The following is an 18,982-nucleotide window of genomic DNA, read 5'->3' as shown; positions in this document are numbered from 1 at the left end:
CCTGTTGTCATTACTCTGGACTCAAGACCTGGACTTTGCCCATTTTATTTTGCATTTGGTGTTTTGGTTTTATTGTGGACTCTTTCGTTGAAAGTCTTCTCCTGTGTCTCCCTGTGTTTAGGTTTGTGTTTGGAATTGTGTTCTCCTTGAGTTGTCACTTTCCTGTTTTACTTTGAAGTTTTGCTCCTTGTAGGTTTCCTACTTTACCTCCTGTCTTTGTCTTGTGTCTTGGCCTGTGATTGTCTGCACCTGCTCCTCATGTCTTTCACCTGTGCATGGAAGTTGTTGTGCTTCTCTTTGTCTTGGTCAGTTGGTTGTCATCTTACATGGCCGTCTCACCACTAGTTCCCTTCTCTCGTGACTTTCTAGTGCTTTCCTTGTTTTACCTGTGAGCCTTTTTGATTTTATGGATTTTAGGATTTAGTTTTTTCTCTGTAGACCTTTGCCTTTCACTAAAGGACACCTTTTGTTTTACTCTGCATTTTCAGGTCCACCTGCTTCAACAAAAGCTGAAACTATTCCTCATGTGCAAATGATTTTGAAAAATATTGAGGGCAATTGTACATTATGTGTAAATATAATATATGGTAATGTTTGCATTAATGCTTGTACACCACAGTGACATTTTTAATATACAATGTTTACAATTGCATGAGTGAAAAATAACTGTGTGAGACAATAAAGAATTAACCTTCATGCATGGACTATATTGAAGAGTATTTATTATCTTGAAAATATACTATATATATATATATAGAAATTGTACAATGTTCTGTGAGTTTTTTTACATAGTACATATTACATAGTAAATCAGCAATATAACAAGTAAAAACCTATAATAACAAAATATGTGTTTCATAAACTTGAAGCCTAAGCTCTACAAAGCATACAAATAAAAATTTTACAAAATATTTGATTCTTGAATATTGTTTATCAGATTTTTTAATTCATCTGATAAAACTGCACTGTGGTGGCTGTCAAAGACCTGTTTATTGGCCTGTCTGTGGCTGTGGCTCCTCAGCTGCTGTTGGGGGAATGCCCTCTAGAAAGGTACAGAATTGCTCTGTTGTGTTGAGGTTGGGTTTCCTCAACAACAAGTAGCATTTTGGGAAGAAGTAGGCTGCTCCCAGTCCAAAGTTACTCAACAGGGTGAAAGAAACATGGACAATGATCCTGTTCTTGTAGGTCAAGCCTATGTAGATTGGAATAAAGGTCACCCAAATCACACAGTAGATCAGGGAACAAAAGGTGATGTCCCTTGCAAGGTTGTACTGATGAAGAGGCTTTATCGCCATGAAGGTGCACATGAATGAGATAAGAGCCATAACACAGTTGAAACCTTGCATTAAGGCAAATCCGGTCAATGAGACTGGGCATGACAGAAAGGCCCTCACAAAGTCTATTTTCATGTTTGCCACATGTTCAGATAACCAGGGATATTCCTGAACAAGCCAGCCACAGAGAGAAGCCTGAACTACACAGCAGACCAGCACGAACAGCCAGATCCCAGGACCTCGAAAGATGTGCAGGTGAGAGGCGGCTATCTCTGGGAACTCCGTCACTAAGAATATCTGTTTGAAATAAATGTGGTTTCAGCCTGTTAACAATGTGTTCACTTTATATCGCTCTCCATGACAATAATGTATTTTATGTTATTCCTTACCTGCAGTGAGATGAATGTGATAATGGAGAGGGTGACTGTTTGGAAAATGGAAGTGAGTGGCAGCTGCAGACGACACACAGCGTTTCCAGGCTGTCCCAAGAAGAGCAGCAGACTGAGACACACTCCTGTCAGGCTCAGAAGAGCCACAAAACTCAGGGCTCCACCCGAGGCCTTCACCAGCGGGGTCCCCCAGTGTTTCAGGAACACGACACCAACTGACCCCTGACACAGCAGCAGCAGCAACCCGGCCATGATCATTAGCAGAGCTTCAGGTGTGTCCCAGGCCAAAACGTCAAAAGTGGGTTTAATGCACGTGGTGCTGCGGATCAGGGACCAATGACCCTCAGGGCACTTAGTACACTGGATGTCGTCTGTGAGTCAGAGGGGACAGCAGGAAGTTAGTTTGATGAACAGGCACACCACTGAGAAATCAAACCATGACTGTATATCACCTCAGTGGAAACAGTTAGTCTGGATCGATTCAGAGGCAACCAAATCCACAAAGTAACGTGTGCTATCTTGTGTGTGGAAACATCAGACAAGGGTTTTAAACTGGGATATGTGCTGTGTAAGATACATTTACTCAACCTGCCCAGATAAATTAAACCAGTAAAACATCAAATTGTAATTTTGTAATTTAACATTTTAGTTAATGACCTGATGAAGTGCTGGTAAACAGAAATTTTTTTGGCCTGTTTCCCCATATTTCCTGTTTTAATGCAAAGCTAAAGGCTGTCAGCTAAAGCATTATATTCACTGTATATGACATGAGAGTGATATGAATTTTCTCCTCTGGAAGGTAAGTGAATAAGAATAGTGGTGACTGGTGACATTTGAGGAAATAAATAAGTTGTGGCCATGAAATAATGTGTGGGGATGAGCTATGAACTATCTTGTGTCCACAAGATACACATTTTTTCTTTACTAACAAGCTTGATGAACTGAAGAAGCCTCTTGGATGAGAGGTGACACCTTTGATAAGTCCTGATCACAACATATTAACCAGGAGCCACAACTTGTTTGTTTTTTTTCCAAATGTCACCAGGTGAGCTCTGTACTGTTCCTATAAACAAGTGTCAAGTATTTTGAGAGAGGTAAGACAACCACATTACCCTTTTTTGCCTGGTACGTTCCTGGCAAACAGTCAATACAATCAAAACAGCAGGAGTGGAAGCCTTTAACTCTGTGGACCTGTCCCATCTCACATGCTGCTGAACAGGTGGACTGAGGAGCCTGCGAAAGTTAATGCATCATAGTTTGGATTGTTATGGTACAAAAAATGTATTTAGGTGGAATATAATAACAAAGCTTTTAAAGTGCATATACTGTATGTTTAGAGGTTTGTATCTATTTCTTAATAGATTGCTGAAATTACCTCTGACTTTGCAGTGTACCATTTGAAGAGGGACTTGTTGATAGTCAGTTCTCTATAAAAGCTTCCAACATTCCTAAAATGTAACCCTGAGGCCTCCCAACTCCACTCAACCAAATCATATCCAAGGTTTGGGTTGCCATTACTGTCAAACTCTAACTGTTTGCCATTTATGTTTACTGACGTGTTTCTTAAAATCTCCAACAGCTGCAAAAGAAGATTGTAGTCATTATTTGATTTTGTTTAGAAAAAAAGGTTTCATTTCAAACTGTGTGCAATCACCTGTAAAAGGTGAGGAAAAGGAAAATCACCTTCCAGGGATAGATTTTAGTTTCTGATCCCCACAGACAGGCAGTCGAATTACACTCCAGCAGTTTATGCAGTGCCTCTGCCACAATGTAGATGGCAGCATACACACTGAAAGCTGAGCGCTGCACTGCTGTGTCTTTCACCAAACTGATGTTAGCAGGGGATAAGTCCCAACACTCTGGGCAGGGATTGTTGAAAGACTTTGTTGCTGAACGCGACATGTCTGACTTCTCCTTGCTCAGTTTGAGGAGGAGTTCATGTGTGTAGGGAGTGAGCAGATCCAGGGTCTGTGTCATGTCAGTGAAGCCCAGGATGGTTCCCACTCTCTGGATGTTGGTGAGAGAAGTCAGTCTGCTGTTGATGGACCAGGCTGTGCTGCCAATCCACACTCCTGTTACATTCCTCCTGATGACCTGGAATGGATCGGACAGGATGATTGGATCTGAACTGAGTATATACTGTCATCAGTGGTGGGATGTAACAACATGCTTTTACTTCATTACTGTACTTAAAGGTTTAGTGTGTAGGATTTAGGTGAAAGGGAGCTATTGGCAAAAATGGACAAACTAAACACCTTTACACAGGTTCTCTCACGTTTGGAAGGGGAGGCTGAGGTGAGGGGTATTCAGCTGCTTCAGTTTGGACTACTGTAAAAAACATGGTGGCCTCCGTAAAGAGGACCCACTCGCGATGTTAATATGAAGAGGGGACCGGCTCCTGATGTAAATATGAAGTATTTAAATATAAATGGCCCATTCTAGGGTATTCGTACAATTTAGATGAAACACCGTAGAGCAAACATCACTAGGATTATTATATATTCAATTTCTGCCAATAGATCCCTTTCACCTAAATCTTTGATACTGAACCTTTAAGTATGTTTTTCAAGTATCTGTACATTTGTTTTGGGGGGGGGGGGGGTACTTTTCACTTTTACTCCACTACATATATCAGTAAATACCTGTATTTTCTACTACAATACATTTTTACAAAGCATTGTGATACATGTACACACATATTTTTACAGTAATCCATAATGCAAGGGGAATTGGTCCACTGAGCCAATCAAAATGGCATGAAGCTGTAGTAGACACTCTGAAAGCACTTTTACTTGTAATACTTTATTTAAGGGCCCCATATTTTACACTATTCTGGTATTGATTCTCCTAAAATCTCATGTCAGTGGTTCACACTGAACAGGTCGTATTCGGCGGTCTCCTCTGATTGGCTGACTGCACTTTGAGTGACTCGTGAACAGGCCTATCATCGGTCTCCTGCTGGAGCATGGTGGAAGTCAACAAATGACGACGACTCCAGCTGAGTGAAGTTATTATGTTTGAGTCAGACCCTGAGACGGACACGGCTCAACCACCCACTCACAGTCGGTCCCCACCGGATGTTTCAGGACGGTGAGTTACGTTGTCGTTAAGCAGCACCCCCCCCCCCCCCCGCGGTTCGATGGGAAAATCAGCCGCCTGTCGTTTTTCGAGTGCGCATTTGATCGCACGTTTACGGTTATCTACTGCCACAAATACTACAGAGTAAATGATAGCAGAAGAGGCTCGTTCTTGTTTTCTGGGTGGGGGGGCATTACTTTAAAAGTACACAGTATAAGTACTTCATAGTATTTGTGATAGGGGCATGTACATTATCCCATATGTTTACCGTAAACACGCGATCAATCGCGCACTCGAAAAAAACGACAGGGGGCTGAAGCATCTTTGAGCAGAGGGGCTATGCTAATCTATGCAAATTTTCTCTATCGTTCCAATTTTGGTATATGTGAATTTTGGTATATGTTTACATTAATACTGTTTATGAACAGCATATAACCATTGTTGAGGCCGGTTTACACATGACACATGCTGTTATTTCACTAGTATGTTGCTTTTTCCTCTACAGGTGCAGGTGTGTGGCCATTGTGCCAAGGTACCAACAAAAAGAGAGAATGTGCTGCAGGGACACAAACAAGGTAGATTATCAAAAACTCTTCATTGTTGCCAAAGTCATTGTTGTGTTGCCAAAGTACCTAAAGTAACTAATGTAAGGGACCAAATCGTTTGTCACGTCATAAAAACTGGAATCAAGAAACAAGCTGATTCAAGGAAGGATTTCCAGGACTGACTGTGACAGTACCCCCTGACTCCCTTCAAGTGTTTATTGATAGCAAAAGCCCAGAAAATGTATTTTTCACTATATGGGGCCTTTACAAGCAACGCACTTACCTTTACTCAAGAAGAAAAGTTAATGCTGTACTTTTATATTCACCTCTTTGCCTATTTACTCCTAATTTCACTTCATTAAAATGTTTGTGTAGACATCCTCCACCACTGTCAGTCAGTGTAACAGTTATTTATCATGCAGTCCCACATTGTCTCACTAACCTCTTTGAAAAAGTCCACTGCCGGCCCTGCAAGAGAGAAGACCACCACCACTCCGACATTGGTTGCCAGGATGTTGTTAATGATGGTTGTGACTGCTGGTCTGGGGTCAGTGTAAACTGGAATCATCCCCTGATAGGCCACGCACACCGACATCTTCTCTGCTATTTTGGAGAATTGCTGCACGCCTTGTTGTCCGTACTCTTCTTCACTGCCCACCACGGCCACCCAGTTCCAGTTAAACTCTCTTAGTAGAAGAGCGATGGCGTCCACCTGCCACTTGTCACTGGGCACAGTGCGGAAGAAGGATGGGTAGTGAAGATTGTCACTAAATTTGTCGCTGGTTGCACCGAAGCTAATCTGGAGTGAGAGGAGTCACATTATGGTTTTGAGTAACATGTATTTTACTACACTGATTTTACTCAGACCCATTATAACATCCACCAAGGTGTTTGTTTGTCCATTATTTAGCAGGATTATGCAATAACTACAGACCGGATTACCATGAAACTTGGTAGAAGGATGTGATATTGATAAGAATCCATAAAATTTTCATCCAGATGAAGGGGCAGATTTTTTTTCACTTGAACATTGTGAGATACAGTGTTTTTTTAAAATATTTTTGTTGATTTCTTAGTGAATAATCCATGGAATTCGATAAAAAGAAAAATATCTATCATGTTTAGTGGACTTACATATATGAGTATTAACAAATTGTTGCAGATCTCTGGATCCAGTAAATTTAAATGTGGTTTCATAAGGGGACTGTATGACTCTAAGTGCCCTTCTTGATTACACCCTGTCCATTTACTGAGGCTGCAGTACAATTTGCATTGCAAGTAGGCAGTTCTTTTCTGTGCATTTTAAACAAAACAAGCGAATAACTGAAAACCATGAATAACCAGATTGAAATTAAGTGTAGAAAGACATATTTGTAACCAAACCTGTGGAAGGAGAAAGAATCCCAGGACTTTCCCAATGAGGGACACCATTTCTGAGCTATAAGGACCAATCACGGCTGATACGCTGGTCTCGTAGTTGGTGTAATTACACTCCACAGGCAGTGCTTTGGTGGATTTTGCTGCGAGGAAGGAGATAGTGGGCTTCACGATGACGGCTGATTGTCTGCACGTGTCATAGATCTCATAACCCAACTTGACACCAGGGAGCAGAATTTGGTTTGCGTTGATTTCATCCACTGCATATTTCATGACTAGAGAGAGGCCCAGTCCATTTTTATTTAACCTATGGGATTCCAAAGGAGAAGCCTCATTAGACAGGTTGGTGCAGAATCACAGATAATGGGGTCATTTTACACTTTACCTGTCACAGCTGATGTTGTTGGGCTCCGTCCTCTGGCTGAGGTTGCTGGAGAGCTGGTTAATGTAGAAAAGGCCTCCAAGCATAATGTCACCAGGCAGACTGAAGAGACTAGTGGAAATGTTTTGGAACCATCCGGGTGAAGCACTGTCGCTCAGTCTTACCTGCCAGCACAGGATCAGCAGAATGAACAGTGAGGCCATGGCGCGGATAAGCCGGAGACTGGAGTAAGTGTGAGGTGAACAGTGTGTGTATATGTGTCAGTAGAATATTGTTGTATGCAAACTGAACACAAAGCTCCGCAGTCAGTCGCTGTGATTGGCCCCTCCCTTCCCTGACCACCTGAAGATATAAAATGAAGTAACTGCAAATGATGTGAAATGGTCCTTATAATATTGACGTACATTTACATTTGCGTTATAAAATCAACACCTTCACTATCGTAATGATATAGAGAGATGTATTATTATAAATATAGAAAACAACATTTATAATATTCATTGCACTGTTGTTCTGATTTTGTGTAAATTGAAAGAACATTGAATGAGTTGTGTATCGTATTTGATGGTATTACTGTTTTTCATGTTCAGGAGGTTTGTTGCTGGTAAGAAAGACAGAATCACTTGAGTGTATCTGGTATGTGTTTGTGGTGCAGGTGTTGTTCATCTTTCCGGAACATTTTCCTGACATTTGGTTGTGGTTTGTAATTTGATGCTCTTTGGTGTAACAATCTATCAGAAGATGAGCACATACAGTAAATTCACTTTAACTGTGTTGTTACCGCAACATTTATTCTTCAAAAATATCAGTTTGTGTTTCTTATCATGTGACTCTTGTTATAATTTAATGGTCTATACTGTGTACTCATTAAACATTGTAGTAATAAGCACGGAGTACTCATGTAATATTGTAGTAATGACCACTGAGTACTTGTGTAATATTGTAGTAATGACTTCTGAGTACTTGTTTATAATTGAAGTGATGAGTACTGAGTAATCTTGTGATAATGAAGTAATGACTACTGAGTACTCGTGTAATATTATAATAGTGTCTACTGAATACTTTTGTGTCCGAGGGCAAGATGCCCCAAAAATGGCCCCTGATAGATGCTGAATGCAGTAATTGTAAGTCGCTTTGGATAAAAGCGTCAGCTAAATAACATGTAATGTAATGTGTTGAGTACTGAGTACTTTTGTAGTATTGAAGTCTCGAGTACTGATTACATATTTGTGATGAGTAGTCATGTACTGTTGAACCCATTGTAGTATGATGACTACTGAATACTCACAGACGGTGATGCCTTCATGAAGATGATCTCTAGTTTGTGGTTGTCAAGTTTTGCTTTTACCTCACTGTTCATTTGCAGGTTCATTTGCAAACATTGTTTTTCATCCCAACAAGAAAATTGACATATTTCCTGCCACAATATTTACTTAAACCACCGGTTAACATACGCACTTTTGAATGGTCTTTAATGTTTTACTTCACAACATCCTCAGTTTTGAATACACTTTGTTAGGTTTGAGAATACAGCTTAGCAATGTTACAGAATCATTCAGGGGAATTAGTCAGCTGCAGTAGATTAACAACAGGAAGAAACTTTGAAGGGAAACAAAAGGGAAACAAATTCACAGCTCTATGAGTGTGTTTTGGTTTTACCGGTTCAGTTCCTGAGCATTTCTTTTTGATGTCTGCATATTCACTTTCAAAGGAGGGAGTGCCCAACACAGCCAGAGCTATTCTTCTGAATCGCAAGGTAGTTTTTGTGATTAACACATTGAGAATTAGTTGCTTGACTCGGCAGAGGAAGCCATTACCGTGCACATCTTTCAACTTTTAACATGAGTTTATATTTTTACGTTACTGTGATAAAAGTACGACTGAAGCACAGTTTGGGTTGTGACCCGCTGTGAAACTGTTTTTCTACACAATCCACGTCTCACTACAAACAATTCAGCTCAGTGTAATTAGTGCCAATTATATCTGTTTTCTCCATATGCTGGTTTTTAAAAGGTCATTATTTACTTGTACACACATTACATTTCAAAAGCATTGTTGATATTGAAGGCTACATTTTGCATTATACCTCGAAGAGAATAATATAGCTTTCCAGATATTACTCCAATAGTAGCCCATGCATATTCTTGTACATACAGTACACATAATAACATATACATAAATTACTTTTCTGCTTTTCTTTCACTTGATGTGAACCTAATCTGAATCAGTTACAGGAAGGGTTTGTTCAGGGACATGAAGGAGGAGTTCTGTTGCATATCTTAGTCATCTTGACGTAAGAAGAGCCATGATGAAAGTCTTGTCTGCTCGTTACACCTACACTTCAATCTCTTATCACGAACCTGTATTTGAGACTATCTTCCACATGAAGAGTCAGGATCACTTTATTTTGTAGAACCCCTGAATGCAGACAGTGGATTCAGATTAACATCTTGTTTATGTTTAAGCAACTTTCGTCTTCGTGAATTCAGCTTTAGCCCTGTTGTGTCTGTGCCTGTTGTAGTTTCAGAAAACCCTCATTCAAGATCTGTGCCACCATCAAACACAGGCAAACTCATTTTCTGTCTTGTTTCCTGGTTGTGGGTTTCTCAATGGTCTGGCACTGACATGGAAGGGTTCTTTATCGTAATTACACTGGGCCGTTTGAGATTTATTAAAGTAAACTGTCTATGGGCCCGTTAATTATAGTATTGGGTTACAACAAGTTAAAACCACAGTAAAGGAAATTTAAAACCTTTGTCAAGTACAACAGACATGAAGGAATATTGGAGTCATTTCTTACACTTGGTATGAAAATAACCCTTGAAACGTTGGTGTTAGTTCTTAAACTACAGGCAGAGACAGAGTCCACAGTGTAAATTATGACCACAATGTTTGTAGACTCAGTTCCACATTAATCATGTTTGTGGATTTTGTTTTGTACTTTCTATTTAAATTACTCAACATATGCTACCCTTGTGACCAAAACAAAAACACTCCACCATAAATGAAAAGAACAAAAAATAAGACACGTGAACATTAGATACTATGCATCCCACCAAAACAAAAAACTATTTAAAGGGGCCGGACCAGCATAAAATTAACACTGACATAACTCAAACCTAGACATGATTTACCACTAGGTACATACTATTTTAAAATTCAGGTTATTGAATGAAGACCCAGTGGGAACCCTGTAGTAACTTGTATAATGTTGTATAAACTTTTTGCTTCATGAACCTCAGATTAAAGAGTTAAGTATATCAAACTAACCCTCTGCATGATGATGGTGGTCTTTTGAAAGTCTAGATGTTACTGCGATACACCTCATGGGTGTAGACTTTTATGCAGCTCCGCCACTAGGTGTCAGCGGTGTGTATTTTATAGACTTCACCTATAGGACTCATGCAGTCTCTCCTGCTTGTTGACTGTTGACATCTGTCAATTTATAGAGAAAGAGGAATATTTATTTTATGAACAGCTGGAAGACTGAGTTGAGAAAAAGTATTGTGTTCCTGGTAACGAAGCGAAGGTGAAGCCTCCTGCAGCTGTGTGGGCAGCAGGTACATTGTGTAGCAAAGGGCTGTTTGAACAACTGATAACAGAGGCGAGTCAACCTGTGTAAATGTTGAAATGATTTTCTTGGTCTCGGTGTTGTGGTTCCTCAACAAGAATCTGACGCAACTCGGTTTGTTCTGCCAGTCTGGAGCCATATTTTGTCTGTAGATTTCCAGGGGTTAGCCTTATGACCTGCAGAGGAGGGAACATTGTTGCACAACACCTCTCAGATTGAGAAAAACATAAGACGCTCTTTGCATCAAGGGAACACCACACACACACACACACACACACACACACACACGTCCTTGCGCAAAGAAATACTCTTGCACGTCAGGGCGCTTTAGTTCCTTTGTGCCAGTGTTAATGTACTGTAGCTGGCAAACATAATATGCCACCAGAGCCCTTTTTCATGCGCAAAACTATTTTGATTTTTGAAAAACAGGGTATGTGCCTCCCTGAGAGAAAGACCCAGGAATACCACCCACTCTCCCTTGCTTCCTTTCGCCCTCCTTCCCTCCCCCCTTGCCTGCAGAGTGGCAGGGATCAGCCTCTCTCTCTAATCTCCATCGCTGGCCTGTGAAACACTGGGCCCGTTGTTGACATGCTGACCTCATACCCCACAGGGGCTGACAAATTATTAGCCAGCTTCTCTCTGTGCAGAGTGAGGACAGCCAGCCAGGCAGCAGAATACTGAAATGTGCTGCTGGACATGAGACCATCTGTCTTGATCAGCTCCGTGGCGATGATGCTGGAGGGAAATGTGGGAACGACGAGATCCTGTTGTGTGACAGCGGGGGTGGCTGGTCAGGGTTGAACCAGCTGTGGTGGTGTAACATGACTCAGTTTACAACAGCATGCAGCAAAGCTTGTGCATGTTATAGCAGCCAGAACACATGCGTATTATGTAGGTGTTGGTGCCTCACTTCGAAGGGTTAAAAAAGGATTGATCCTCCCTCCTTACAGCAGTAAAACTTGTTCTTCTTCGTGTCTTCAGTCTGTCTGTGTGTGTGTGTGTATGTGGCTCACAAGTGTGTTGCAACTTGTATTTCTGCACACATCCACATGTGCAAAGACATATACAATGGAATATGTTGTTGTGCATTGCTTTGTCTTTACATTGCATCACATCAGCAAATGTATTTTACAGTATATATCCATATCACTGTACATAGCTGTGGGAAAACTAAACCTAAATTCAACAAACGTCAACTACTAATTAACCTGATTCCTAGAACTGTGTTAGCTCAAGGACTGGAACAGTGATGTTTGCACATTGGATTCACTAACCTGCAGGTCAGGGGGGTAAATAACTCTTTGGTGGTGTTCAGGTCTGAAAACCATTTAAAGTTCAAACCAGGGACAAGAGTGTTTGGCTTCACATCTGCCAGTCTGCTCTGTTCCCTACACAGCGGCGGATGACTGACTCACAGCTGCCCGTTAGGGCCAGTATAGAAACCTTATGAGCATGTTGAATATAATCTGAGAAAGTAAGTGTTTTACCTTGTGCTGGAATCTTGTTCTGCATATATGAATTGAAAAGGAATTGTCAAAAAAGCAGGTCATGCAAAAAGCCATGTTGGAGGAGTGAGGAAGAGGAGGGTGACCACAGGCCGTGAAATCTGACATTGTAAACGACTGATCTTTCAGTTTGTGCATAAGCAGTGTCTTTGGAAATCCAGGATGTCGCAGCTGTGTATACTCTGTGGACATTATGGACAAATGAATTAGATAAGGGCCATTTAACCAAAGCTGCAGTTTAATATATGTAACTACTGCACTGTACGTGATGCATACATGTAACATGCACAAAATCTAAATGAGTTAGTTGGTCATCTGATCATTTTTCACCAAAAAAAAAACAGAAAAATGAAAAGAGTTTTTGAGATGTTTTCTTGTCTTCTCCTCCATTTCTTTCAGTATCTCCAGACAACAGTGTGTTTAAAATTGCTTCATCCATGATGTATGTAACTGATCCATTTCAGTTTAATGGATTTCAAATTAACATGGGTAATGCAACAGATAGCACTCCATATCTGACTTTATGTTTGCTGTGTGTGTGTGTAGGGGGTGTGTGGGTGTGTGTATGCGTGTGTGTGTGTGAGTGTGTGTTTGTGGTGGTGTTGTGTTACATCCCAAAGCTAACTGATAGGTATAATCTGTCATCCTCTGGTCTGTGACTCATCAGACAACTTATCTGTGATCTCTGTCTCATCTCCTGCTGCGGTTTTTTTTTCTGCTGGAACTGGTGATGTTCAATATATAAACTTACACAAAATGTGTACAGTGATTTAATACAGAAAATACATTTTAGTGCTAAAATGGGACTAAGAAGGACTAAAGTGGGTAGAGGTAATACTTTAATAAAACCTATGAGAATGTGAAAGGTGTTACTTGTAGTGATAAATCTACAAAGATATAATACCTCAGCTTTATGGAGCTTTATAGTGACTCTTCCTGCGTCCTCTACATAACCTACATCAATCAGCAGAGAGATGTAGTTAGTGACTAGATGCTCAACATTTTAGAGCCTTCAGCAGCTGAACAGTCAGATCCCTTCTTCAGGAGTTGGTGGAGACCAAAGACCGAGTTCAAAGAGAGTGAACGATGCATTCATCAGGTGGCCCCACGCACACGACTTCAAATGAATGCTAATGTTTTAGTTTGTGTAAATGAAAACGGTTGCAAGGTGGTGATTAATCAGATGATCTGTTGACACAGCCTCCAAGTGGCCAAAAACTCATTGCAGATTTAATTTATCCTCAAATATTAATGTTTAAAGTTGCACACAATAAAAAATGCAAACTAAATTGAGTAATAAAATAATAAAAAATAAAAATATTGTAAGTGCTGTATATTCACTGTGTGCAAATTTTTTCAAGAATAATTTTAAATCAAACTAAAAGCAACTGTTTAATGTCTTTCAAAAAAGTGGAAGCCAAATCTTTCCCCCAGTCCGCATGTGTATTTTCAGGAGACGCTCCAGAACGGAAGGCTAGACCCGTCACAACAATGACACGCAGTGTTCTTAGATGATGGACTCTCTGATAGGTAAAGCCTTTCTCTTTTCGAAGCCTCATTTGAAGTGAGGTAGCCTGTTTGTGAGCAGCTGGAAAAACATCCTTCGAGTGGGCGGCAGGATTCGAACAGTGACAAATTATTGTTGAAACGCCTGGAAGTCAGAGGAGCAGGGAGCAAGTGAGCACTGTGGAATTTTACCAGGTCGACCTTATGTAAGAGGCTGAGCTGCCATTGGGCCGAGGATCAGAGTCATACAGCCAGACAGACAGAGAAAGAAAGAGAGGGAGAGAGAGGCACTGTGACCAGGTTACCCTGTACGAGTGGAGGAGGGAAATGATGTTTATGAGGAGAGAAGTGAGTGGAATGAAAGTGTGGGGTGTCTGGCGCTCTGAAGCTCTGTCCTGTCTGCATGACTCTACCTCCTTTCAGACTTCTCATTCTCTCTGTCATTGTTGAAACTTTTCTCTCAGTTTCCGGCCAGTGCGTGAGTCACCGCTCCAGGGCTGTCAGTCATCGGATGATTTGATGTGGGTTTATTAAAAGGAGGTGCGTCTTTCCCTCTGACTCAATAATTGCTTCCTTCTGAAGACAGACAGAGATCAGCATCTGCTACGAAGCACAGGGTAGCAGGAGGAAGGGGTGAGGAGGAGGAGGGGGAGAGGTTTGCCTGTTTTTAGAAACATACCAGCTGCCACGGTCTTACCCTCAGGGTGTCTGTCCTACTCAGTACAGGTTAGGAGCTGCCCCCGTGCAGCCACATGCCCAGTCATTTCAGGGAACCTGACTCTGACTCCAGTCATAGTGCTTTTCATGCCTCTCACCACAAACATGAAGTGAGACGGGGCTCGTGCTCTCAGTCGTATTTTCTTCTTTAGTTAATCCATTCCCATTGTTTACGGCCAGAAAAAAATCATAAAGTCACAAAAAACCGTAGAAAATCCACATTTTGCAAGATGAAATTCTTACTTTTCAATTTCTTTATTTTAGTAGTGAGTATTTGTTGTCCTCGTCAAGTTGGGACATGGAAACAGGATCTTTTGGCACCATGAATGGAAACTGGGGCTGCTAGTTACTTTCTCATTAGTAAGCACAGCAGCTAAGCCTGGACATAATTTAACCAGTGCAGCCATCCCATCACTGTTATCGCTGCATCACTGGCTCAAATTTTCCAGCGATCACTGATGAGTTGCAGATGAAGGCAGTACCTCTGCAGTTTCCAGCTGCTCATTAAGACTGCTTGACAATGTATCACTATTTCAGGTATTTTTAGTGCCGGCAGCCCAAGGACAGACGTTTGTATCAGAGGAAGCAACAAGATGGAAAGATAAAGGAAATATGCAAAATAAAAATACTATTTTTAGCCATTTCTCTGTTTGGCTAACTACTATTTATTACACAACCAGGAGATTAAGAGACTTTAGGATTCATTATGAGGTGTGTTTATGTCCATAGATATGAATCCTAATTCTTCTTTTATTTGTGTTTTTGTCTCCACCAACTTTGAGAAAAATGCCTCCAACAATGCACTATTGAAGCTTGACATCACAATTTTTCGGACTTCTTTGTGACTTTTCCATGACGTCATAGGGCATCATATAATGATGAATCATTTTCTGATCAATAAAAGCTTTATTATTGTTTCTTGATTATTTGAAAAGATATCTTGGATAATGTGATTTTGTTGTTGATCAGCTCAAAAAGATCAATCTGGAGATACCCTACCAAGGAATATTCAGAACAAGTTGCCGGGGTTTAAGTTGGTTATGACCACTTTAAATGACAGGATCGCTTGTTTTTATAACACTGTCCTAAAACAATACTCTCTGCTCCATAAGTACATCGAAAAAGTTGGCCCTGAACTTCTTTGAAATGGGCCAAAGTTCACACTTCTTCAACTTGAGCTAATATGAGGTCGTAAGAGTCTGAGTTTGTGAAACCAAATGAGTCTCTTGAGTCTATTGAATACAACATTTACTGAACAGTTTGCTCAGCTTAAGCTGGGGGAATCATCAGGGACCATCTGTCCAATATATGGACAGACCATTAACTTTTAATACATACAGTATCATCCACTCATATGGACATGTTAATATTGTTTCAAGATACACAAAAATATGATCCTATTCTTTAAGACGTCCTCTGTCCTATATAAACTCAGCATATATATAGGATGTGATACAGATGAGTATCAGTTAATCCGGCCTGCGGGAATAAAATTGAAAACCCATATGGGACAGTAATGCAAATGTCAGACACTGTTGGACTTTCATACTGTAGGTAACTATGGTAACGTCTAGGCAAAAATTGAAAAAAATCCGACCCAAAACGGGAAATCTGCACATGCTGAAAACCTGGAGAAAAGGGCTGCTATGCATTATGTTTACTGTGCACCAAGTTTGGCACATCACTAAGTGAAAGACATTTGAAATCACTGCACTCACACCAGGTATATTGTATTTTATTTGGATAGATGACTCAGTTTGTGCTCTTGAGATCTTTTGCGTCACTCTGGTGAACTTACAGGAAAATCCACATTGCATTACTCCAGGCAAGTGACAATACCAGTCATCACCATTATCGTGCATTGGTAATAGTCCTCATGATGACAACCTAACACTGTGATACAGGGTTGGGCTGTGGATTAGACTGAGGACCCCAGCCTCAGAGAGTTTATCTTACCTGCGGATTCTCTGGTACCTTTATCGCTTTTATCTTTGACCATACAACTACTTTCCCCTAAATGTGGGAGATCTGTCATATATCTATGGCCAGTCTAAATCTGTCAGCACGTGGACGCAGATCCTACAACTGCCTCTAGTGTGATGAATGACAACCAGCGCACCTGACTGACAGTAAGCTTGCCTGTACAGATGTCTCACAACTATAAACCTAAAAAAACCTGAGGAAGGGGGTGTTGTTAGAGGCCTCCCTTCCATTGCAAAACACCTTTACTTGACTCACACAGAGTTAATCACGCGCCCTTACGGCAAAGCAGGACAGCACAGCTCTGTTCCGCACTGAGGGAGGAGAAGAAATTCACAGAAAACAATGAGACAGACATCAGCTGATCTGTTTGATCTATATTAGACATTGATTTGCTTTTATAAATAGCATTCATTTAATTATTCTGGATTATTAATGACTCATTGAAGAACTGCCTCCACGTGGAAAGGTGCTACACAATTAAACTTACCATGCCTTGCTTATTATTACGATTTCACACCTTTTTCCATCACTTACTTTGAAATTGTTTTTATGAAGTGATCTCTTTGTGGCCAGTATGGACAGAAAAACACAATTTGAGTGACCAACAATGTTTTCAGTGAACAGTTAGGCATTAGAGTGTTTTGTTTAAGATATACTTGAAAAGGTGTGAACTTATCCTATGAAGCAAAGCCCATAAAGAAATTGGCTTTATTTGGATTTGAACATCCTAACTTGCTCACGTAGAGGCAAAACAGCCAGCGTCCACATACCTTTGGCCATGTAATGTGTCTTTGATTTACATTTTAAAACAACACCTGATTGAAAAAACTGCACTGACACAAGTTATTACATTTGGCAAAACCTGCTGCATACTAGTTCCTGTGAAATGTGACTGATTGGCTTGAGGATTGGGTTCAGGTCATGATCAAACAGAACCAGTGAGAACCAGACCTTCATACACAGGTAGGGGACGGGATACAGTTTAAATACAGAGATAACAAAACACATTTTGAATGATCTATCCTGAAGTGCAGTCATAGTGTTGTTCACATGACAATAGTCGTGTGACAAATGAAAAAAAGGAACTCAAGTGAAAAGTTCAACGGACTCCTTTCTCACCTCTGCGCAGCCGGACAATCAAAGCATGATTTTGGCTTGTCGGTCACGGACACAGGCCCTAATCGGATGTTGTGAAGGTGTGGGGTATATTCACATGCCATTCAACCATCGGAGCAGCTGCATGGGATATACCATCCTGACTGTCATGTCCAAAGAGAGATGCATGTAGTGTTTGTTTAGTGTCAATGGTAGAGATGAACAGTCAGCCTGTCTCTTACTGTTGTAATTTTCCGTAGGGGCTGTATGTGAGAACTTACTCCAGATATTTTTCAGAACTTTTCCTTAGTGGACAGTGTGGACTACCAGCTAATCACAAACAATCACTATTCAGCTAATTTGTCATTTGGTAGCTGAGTGGAGAGAGTGGAGACAAACCAGGGGACCACGAGGTAAAAAAAGAAGAGAGAAGCTGCTCTTCATGTGTGAAATAACCTAAATCTTCACATGCTTACATCTGAACAGTAGCATTTAGACTGAGGGTGAACAAAAGGAGGGAAGAGCGGTGTGCATGTGCAGATGAGTAAGACAGACTGAGTGATTGTGGTCTGGATCACTGAGAAGAGGAATTATTCTGTCGGGATAAAGTGGATGATATAAACCTGGCACACCTGTAAAGTGTACAAGAGAAAATAACAGGGATAGTGAGGTGATGATGTTTCTGTGTGTGTGTGCGTGTGTGTGTGTGTGCTCACGCTCTGAGGGTAAAGTGGATGGTTGACTCCACTGGAATGTGACGCTGACTCAGTCCGTCTGTTGGTTATGGCCATGTTCGCTCTGTGGACTTATTCACACTCTGTGACCCTTTCAGGGGGGCGGCCTGTTGCCTCATGTTGGATTTCCGGCAGGACTCTTGGAATTCCAGGGAACAGAACTCCAGGAAGTTCTGGAAAATAACCTCGTGTGGATTCTGTTTTCACTGTAACGTTGTAAATAAAACTCTTTTTTTAGAATGTTAGACTCCGTCAATTCAAACTTGAATAGAATTGACCATAAGTTTAATACATTTCTAGTAGTTTTCTTTAAATTTACCTTGTGGTAAACAGTGGGGTGAACAGTTCTAAATCAAAGTTGAAGCCTCAAGGTATAATGGATATGATTGGAATTAAGTGTAAGAAAAAAAAACCCCATTTCATCCTCATTTTGATTTGAGACTGATTATCTATGATGATCATGGAACACCACAGCAAACATATTGTTGTTGGTTTTAGATATATCCTGTGTACTGTATGTGTTTTAATCTGAGCTCCTGTGGTCTATGTCTCGGAAGACAATGTGTGCATGTTAGCGTATGTCTTGTGCCTCCGTCCCTGTTCAACCAATTGTTTTTATAAACCAAGATGTTCAAAGAGTTCTGGTACAAAGTATTCCAGAATTTCCTCCATTTTTTGTGGGAGCTTGTGTACAGAGGATAACTTTATGAGGTGCGATCAAAAAGTTACGAGACTGCTCCTCTAGCACAAGAACTGTGCGTCATAATAACGCGCATGCAGCAGGTGCAAGCAGTAACTCTTGTAAGTCATTATCGGGGTTATGCCA

At 40.8% G+C, this 18,982-nt stretch overlaps 2 protein-coding genes and 2 long non-coding RNA genes across 5 annotated transcripts in view; 2 read left to right on the top strand and 2 right to left on the bottom strand.

Moving 5' to 3' along the window:
• odad1 (outer dynein arm docking complex subunit 1) overlaps positions 1–394 on the bottom strand; it is a 10,814-nt gene extending 10,420 nt beyond the window's left edge. The window contains exon 1 of the mRNA XM_069535504.1: positions 208–394. Within this exon, the coding sequence (XP_069391605.1) occupies positions 208–260 (53 nt within the window). The 5' untranslated portion in view covers positions 261–394. The remainder of the gene's footprint in view (positions 1–207) is intronic.
• Positions 1–2,285, top strand: part of LOC138412212 (uncharacterized) — a 3,039-nt gene extending 754 nt beyond the window's left edge. For both annotated transcript variants that reach the window (XR_011244702.1, XR_011244703.1), the window contains exons 2-3: positions 1,427–1,529; positions 1,670–2,285. This is a non-coding gene — a long non-coding RNA (uncharacterized lncRNA). The remainder of the gene's footprint in view (positions 1–1,426; positions 1,530–1,669) is intronic.
• Positions 841–18,979, bottom strand: tas1r3 (taste receptor, type 1, member 3). Its single transcript, XM_020101438.2, has 8 exons — positions 7,049–18,979; positions 6,670–6,970; positions 5,729–6,085; positions 3,347–3,757; positions 3,039–3,242; positions 2,776–2,896; positions 1,664–2,034; positions 841–1,571 (listed from the first exon to the last, which is right to left on the bottom strand). The coding sequence occupies exons 1-8, from the start codon at positions 7,246–7,248 to the stop codon at positions 990–992; spliced, it is 2,547 nt and encodes an 848-aa protein (XP_019956997.2). The 5' UTR covers positions 7,249–18,979; the 3' UTR covers positions 841–989.
• The window catches only part of LOC138412213 (uncharacterized), a 26,891-nt gene continuing 12,516 nt past the window's right edge, over positions 4,608–18,982 (top strand). The window contains exons 1-2 of the long non-coding RNA XR_011244704.1: positions 4,608–4,753; positions 5,247–5,316. This is a non-coding gene — a long non-coding RNA (uncharacterized lncRNA). The remainder of the gene's footprint in view (positions 4,754–5,246; positions 5,317–18,982) is intronic.

Source organism: Paralichthys olivaceus, chromosome 2 (genome assembly GCF_024713975.1).
Source record: "Paralichthys olivaceus isolate ysfri-2021 chromosome 2, ASM2471397v2, whole genome shotgun sequence".
Lineage (NCBI taxonomy): Eukaryota > Metazoa > Chordata > Actinopteri > Pleuronectiformes > Paralichthyidae > Paralichthys > Paralichthys olivaceus.
This window is presented reverse-complemented; position numbering and strand designations above follow the sequence as displayed.